General features: G+C 49.7%; 1 protein-coding gene and 1 non-coding gene across 2 annotated transcripts in view; both read right to left on the bottom strand.

Annotated features, from left to right (window-relative positions):
* Window positions 1-459: 459 nt before the first annotated feature.
* ART1 (ADP-ribosyltransferase 1) overlaps window positions 460-6742 on the bottom strand; it is a 16594-nt gene continuing 10311 nt past the window's right edge. Inside the window, exons 2-5 of the mRNA XM_003780939.2 lie at window positions 5000-5117; window positions 3958-4735; window positions 2741-2782; window positions 460-735 (exon numbers count right to left, since the gene is read on the bottom strand). Of these exons, the coding sequence (XP_003780987.1) occupies window positions 638-735; window positions 2741-2782; window positions 3958-4735; window positions 5000-5062 (981 nt within the window). The 5' untranslated portion in view covers window positions 5063-5117 and the 3' untranslated portion in view covers window positions 460-637. The remainder of the gene's footprint in view (window positions 736-2740; window positions 2783-3957; window positions 4736-4999; window positions 5118-6742) is intronic.
* On the bottom strand, window positions 2486-2620 carry LOC111724667. Its single transcript, XR_002772929.1, has one exon. It is a non-coding gene; the product is annotated as a small nucleolar RNA SNORA48 (small nucleolar RNA).

Genomic DNA, 6742 nt, shown 5'->3' with positions numbered 1-6742 from the left:
CCTTAGCCACTTGAGCCACAGGCGCCAAGCCAGGAATTCAGAACTTGATGGCATCCAAAGTAGGGGCAATGCAGGGAAGAAGCATTCCCAGGTATTTGTTCATTTCTGACTTTCACACATTTCTTGGCGCTACTACTGTGCCTCAGACATTAGTCCCTGCCCCCAGGAAGCCCACAGTATGACACGGCAGACAGACATAGACATGTGCAGATCTAGGACCTGCGGAGCACAGAGGCAAGGCCCCTAACTCAGCCCCATGGAGGAGGTCCAGAAGGCTTCCTGGAGGAGTGAATAGGAGCTTTCCAAGTGGACATGAGAGGCATTTGAGTAAAACCAGCAAGTAGCAAATACCATGGCCAAATGCTTTCTTCCTTCCATTACCCCTCAAATGAGCTGAAGTCTCTTCTACCTCCAAGCAAATTGTTGCCTGTCCTGGAGTCCCCTCAACTTCTATTCAGAGGGTAAGGTTTAGTCCCAAAATTCTTCTCTTTCTCCACAGCAGCTCCAGCTTCCAGGAAAGGTCCCAGAGTTCCCTGCAGGTACATTTAACTGGGAAATTTGCTACACTTAAAGCACACGCATGGCCAGTATCCTAAGGGCAAGGAGCAGCAGGCAGGGCTGTTCAGCGTCAGATGGGTCAGAGGAGGCCTGGATCCTCTGGAGAGGCCCTTACCACGAGGAACCAGAGTAGCAGTGGCAGGGACCAGGCTACAGAGAAGGGGCTCTGGCCCATTGCTGTAAGGAAGAGAGAGAGAAAGAGAGATTGATTTAGAAGCTATATGAGGGCATAAAGATACAAGGTGTAAATATTGGCAGAGTGAACTGGAAAGACTGATACACAAACTAACAGTTGACAGATGGAGATCAAGAATTTAGGGAGGAGGCTGGGCAGACTGGCTCATGCTTGTAATACCCAGCATTCTAGGAGGCTGAAGCAAGTAGATTGCTTGAGCTCAGGTGTTTGAGACCAGCCTGAGCAAGAGCAAGACCCTGTCTCTAAAAGAATAGCTGGCGTTGTGGTAGGTACCTGTGTAGTCCCAGCTACTCAGGAGGCTGAGGCAAAAGCTTAAGATTGCTGTTAGCTATGATGATGTCATGGCACTCTACTGAGGACAACAAAGTAAGACTGTGTCTCAAAATAATAATAATTTAGGGAGGGAGTGCCCCATGGTAGTGGGTTATCAGAACTTACTAACATTAGTGCCACTACAGTTCATACAGTTCACTGCTAAACTTTGGCTTTAAAACATAATTTAGGAAAGCAGGTAGACAGAGTTGAGGAGACTAATGAGAGTCTCACTTCCCCTTCGGGAGGTCACTGGGTCTGACTCCTGCATTCTATTGACTCAAGTGAGGCATTGCAGGGTGGGATGGGGCATGGGGCAGAGACCTGAGTGGGATCTGGTCATGCTGAACTTGGCTCCTTGACCTGAAACCTGGGTGGAATTCTAAACTTCTCCAGTGCCTGAAACTGCATCGTCAGAACTCAAAGATGTCTGAGGTTAGAGACCTGGCTTCTGGTCCTGGTTGTGCCACTAACTCATTTTGTCCCCTTAGGGAAGTCACTTGTGTCTCTAGGTCTCACTTTACCACAGAATGAGGTATGGTATGGACACTTTACTATAAAGTATGGTAAAGATGAAATTAGATGCTTTCTGGGGAGTGCTGGGTACCACCCTGGTGTGGTGTTTTGGAGTGAGGCTGTAAAGCCAGGCTGTCTGGACTCCACCCCTTTCTAGCAGCATAGCGTAGGGCTGCTTGTGTCTCCTCTTTGTGCCTAGTTCTGTCATCTATAGAATAGGCTGATGACAGTATTTCCACCACTGGAGTGAGGCAAGGATTAATGTCATGGCGTGCTTGGAATGCCAAGTGTTAATATGTCAGGGAGAATGGTGTGAAGAAAGTGGAGACTGGGGATGCTTCCCCTCAGCATCCACAGAGCCCTGGAGGAGAGAGGAGAGGGAAGAGACCAAGTCTTGGGAAAGAGTTCCTGTTTCTTCTCTGGAAATGGCCCATTCCTGCTGTGAGAAGTAGTGGCCCAGGTAGGTCTTGGCACAGCAGGTGTTCAAGGGAAGAGAAGAGTCACAGATGAGAGGAAACTGGGGATCATCTGGTTCAATTTTCTTATTATATGTAATGGGGAAACTGAGGCCCAGAGTAAGGATGAGTTGGTCATAAAGAAGGTTAGTGCAGAGCTTAGACTAGAGCCCGGGCCTCCAGCGTCCAAGGCCTGGTCTCAACCTTTGAAGGTGGGTCCAAGGGAGTCCTGAAGGCAGCAACAGAGACAGTGGGCTCTGCAGCTGAAGGGGAGCAGTCTGAATCTCTCGGCCTGATCAGTGGCTTTTTATGAGGGAGGGAGAGACTCAGACTGGAGAGCAGGAGTCTCTGTTCCTCTAACCACTACCCCTACCACATGTACATGTCCGGGCAAGATTGGGAACCCCCATAGGTGCCTGATTTAGAGAGTCCTCTCTGCTGCAGCAATCCATGTGTCCAAGGCATGAACCAAGCATGGGCACAGACCAGAAGCCAAGCTGGGATAAGCAAGGGGTTGCTTTGCCCCTGGCTGATATGAGATGGGCACCACCAACCAGATGTCACTCTGCCCAGGTCAAGGATAAAGAGTTGTTTGATTAAGGAGGTTCTTTTTCTTAAAAGGGGGAAATCCAGGTGAGGGGCCCAACCCCAGGGCAACCTGTTCATCCCTGAGGTGAGTCCCACAACTGCCTGTGGTCCTTACCTGAATTTTCCAGATGACAGGGCCCAGACTTGCACTTCTTGTCTATAGAAAAGAACAGTAAAGAATTCTCAAGCTTCAAGAGTTCTCCAGACAGGAAGGGACATCAGAGTTCTGGTGGCTCAGCCCTAACTTGTTAGCAAAAACTGGTGCATTTTCCCCTAATCCTGCTCCCTTATGGTGGGACCTCCCTTGACTAGGTTTGACTTGACCCATGAGCAACAGGGCCAAAAGGGAGCCAGCCATCAAAATCAGGGTCCATTCTGGGGCACTCCTGTTCCTTTGGCCTGTGACTTTGCCTCCCTGCCACACCCACTTCTCCTCTTCCATCTTCCATGCCTTGTCCCATCCAAAGAGGGGCTGTTTTGTGTTCTTTGTATGCCTCCCTGCCTTCCCCTCCACTCCCGCACACTCCTGATACTGTCCCAGGTGGGAACTGAAGCCACATGAGACCTTCTCCCATTTTACCACTGGTCAAAGGTAGCCCAAACTACCTGCCTCTAGCTGTGAAAATCCGGCCTCCCAAAGCTGGGAACAGTGAAGCCCACATGAGCCCCTCAGAGATTAAAAATGGGGCCTGGGCAGCGCCTGTGGCTCAAAGGAGTAGGGCGCCGGCCCCATATGCTGGAGGTGGTGGGTTCAAACCCAGCCCCAGCCAAAAACTGCAAAAAACCCCCAAACCTGGGCCCATCCTCACTGGGGGATAGACAGGAGGAGAACCCAACACCTGCTGCAGCCTGAGCATGGCCTCAGGAGCACATTCCTCAGCTGCTGTCGCACTACCCTTGCCACCCCTGCCCAGTACACACCACAGCATGTAATTTCTAGTCCATCTAATGCACTTTTCTCAGAAACTGAGGTTGGGGCTTCGTGCTTAGTCCTGGCAACAGCAGTTTAGGTGTCAATTCTGGCTGGATAACAATTCCTGTCCAGCTTCCAGCCAGGAGAAATGTCTAACTAGGGCTGCTTGGCCCCTCAGCTGGCCAAAGACCCTTGCTATGGTCAGGAAAGCCTCATCAGCCTCCTACCAGACAAGTGGCCAGATACCTTCAGAAGGTTATATCTCCCCTTGGATGGAAAGTGGGGGCTGCATGACTGGGTCCTCCTTGCCTGCTAGTGTTTATATATGTCTCCTGGAGCTTAGAAGATGCGGATTGGGTTTGCCAGAGGCCTTCCAGGATGGAGAAGCCCAACTTCTGACCCATTCACACCCTCCTCACCTTTGATATACTCGCAGTTGTATGTGCTGCGCTTGCCCAGGGCCCGGAGGTAGATGCGGGCAGGGCCCTGGGCGGGTCTGCTGGCATTGATCACCTGGAAAGTCTCGAAGGGGGGGATCAGCACCTCTTCCTCTCCAGGGAAGAAGGAGTATCCTTTGATAGGGACCCCAAGGCAGGTCCAGATGCCAAAGAAGGTGTCCTCACCAAAATGCTGGGCTGCAACATTCTGTAGTGATGCGGAAGCAAAGCCCCCCAGCCTTACAGTGGCTCCAGGCCCTACTGGCCGGAAGCGTACGCCACGTACCCCCCGGAACACTTGGCGGCACCGGGGCAGATGCTGGCTTCTGCCCAGCAGCTGCAGGGCCTCAGTTAGCAGGAAATGGAGTGTCTTGAAGGAGAAGTTATGGAGGTAGTGGGCCCGCGAGCGGCCTGCTTCACGCACAGCTGCGTTAAACTCTTTGTGCAGGATGTTGGCTGTGTAGGCCAGGAGGGCCACTCCATGCTCATCACGGAAGCCCGGGGGTGGCGGGGGCAGAGGTGTAGAGCTGAGGCTCCACTTTGTTCCCCAGGCCCGGCGCTCCTGCCAGTGGCTGCTTGCCAGTGCCCAGCCATCTGCATACACTCTGTTGGCCTGGAACTCTGTGTGGTTGAGATCTGGTAGAGCAGCTGTCATGGCTGCAGCACAACCAGCATACTGGTCATCAAAGGAGGCCAGGGCCATATCCAGGGGCATTTCTTGAGAGAAGAGTTCTCTTCGTATGATGGAGTAGCTCTGGGCCTGAGGGGACTAGAGCAGCAAGGACTGAGAGGATGGACCCTAAGAGAATGGAACCCCTAGCACCCAGCTCTCCCCTCCACTGAGGAGGGGATTAGGAAAAACTGGCTGCAAATTCCCCAATACCAGCATCTGGGGCTTTGCCCCGGGACTGAATGATCCCCAAGAGAAAGATCATGCATTATTTCCTCCCTCTATTACTCTTTACAGAGTTCAGAAGAAGCCAACAGCTCAGCTCCCTGCCTGGGCAGTGGATAATGACCATACCTGAAGTGCTTCCATAAGGCCCACGGACACAAGGAGCAAAGACATCATGGCAGGAATCTGCATATTGGAGGTGACCCTGGGAAAGTTGCTGTCTCTCTTTGGGTTTTAGTTTCCTCGTCTGAAAAATTGCAATGTTAATCTGAATAATTTAATAAAAATTAATTGATACTTAGTCTGTGCCATTCCCAGTACTTGGCAGAGTCACACAATAGGTATGGAGGCTCAGGAGAGAGAGAAAACTCTCCTTGCTGAAAAGAACATGGGAGACTTACTGGAGGAGTAATACGTGTACAGGGTCTCTCAGGACGAAAGGGAAATAAAATGTCAGCAAGTGGAGACTGGGACAGAAGAGAGTGGGGTTTGGAGTGGGAACGGAGTTAGGAGCAGCAGGAATGGTAAAAGCAAAGGTATTGGAGGTAGGAACTCTGCTCTGAGTACATAAAGAGGGAAAGATGTGTCCTGTGGCCTTGCAGAGCTTGCAAGTAGGAATGTTGGAGATGGGGGCCTATAGGCGGAAAGCCTATATACTTGTGCCTTTTTGCCTCTGAGAGTGAGCAGGAACAAAAGTCATGTTTTTCTACAATCTAGGAGACTCTGAAGTAGAACTCCTGTTGTGGCCTTTGTTTTAGCCGGAGGGACATGACATTCTTCTGTGCTGAGCAGGGCCAAGGGAGACTGGTGCACCTAGGCTAGGTCATTGGTATACTTTGGGAACCTCCGGGTTGTGGTTTTGCAAGACTTTAAGTTACTGCCTCCAGATGGCTTAGGGCTTGTAGAGTGGGTGATTAATCAGCCCTTTCCTCCTGAAGGAGTGTCCCTACCTATCAAGAATCAGACCAGAAAGTCAACATTGCTGATTGCTATTTTTAGTATAATGGATGATGTGAAAGAATGAGTATTGTTGTGATCAGTAGACTAGCAGGCACTAAGTAAAGGTTAATTTGTTTTTTACTATATGTCACTAAAGTAATGGAAGGGTTGTTGATTGACAGTGTGTACGTGCAGAGCTGATTATTTAAACCAGCCAGGGCCTGAAGTGGCTCAATCCAAGCATTGGATCAGGATTCCAGCAGTTTCTAAGTCAGTGCTGCCGCTACTGCCGCCACGTTTTTTCTGTTTATTTTATTTGTGGTAACGTAAGTAATGCTTGCTTGTTGTGGAGACGGAAAAGCATATGGATCACAAAGTCCAAGTCCACTTTCTTCTTTCTCTCTCCACATCTTCCTCCTCCTCCCCACTCTTATGTTTGCCTGCCAGTGGAGGGTGCTGACCTATGATAGCAGTGTCCTTTGGGACCTTTTTCTAAGAATATATAAATAATATGCAGCACTTAAACGTACACACATTATTTCAGGTATGCAGCCTGTTTTGTTTTTATTGTCATTTTTTCAAAAAGAAAAAGGAAACATGCTTACACATACACATTCCCCAAGAAACAGTATATCATGGACTTCCTTCCATGTCAGTTCAAGATATCTACCTTATTCACTATAATGGCAGCGTGGTGTATTTCATGATATCATTAAACTATCATTTATTTAACCATTTCATAGCTGATACACACTTAGGCTTTTCCCTAATTTTTAAATACTATGCAGAAGGTGCCAAATAAATGTATACACATTTTTTTTTTTTTGAGACAGAGCCTCAGGCTGTCCCCCTGGGTAGAGTGCCGTGGCATTACAGCTCACAGCAACCTCCAACTCCTGGGCTCAAGCGAGTCTCCTGCCTCCGCCTCCCAAG

Source organism: Otolemur garnettii, unplaced genomic scaffold, assembly GCF_000181295.1.
Source record: "Otolemur garnettii isolate 467f Iridium unplaced genomic scaffold, OtoGar3 scaffold00001, whole genome shotgun sequence".
NCBI lineage: Eukaryota > Metazoa > Chordata > Mammalia > Primates > Galagidae > Otolemur > Otolemur garnettii.
The sequence above is the reverse complement of the archived record's forward strand: the minus strand, read 5'-3'. Positions and strand labels throughout refer to the sequence as shown.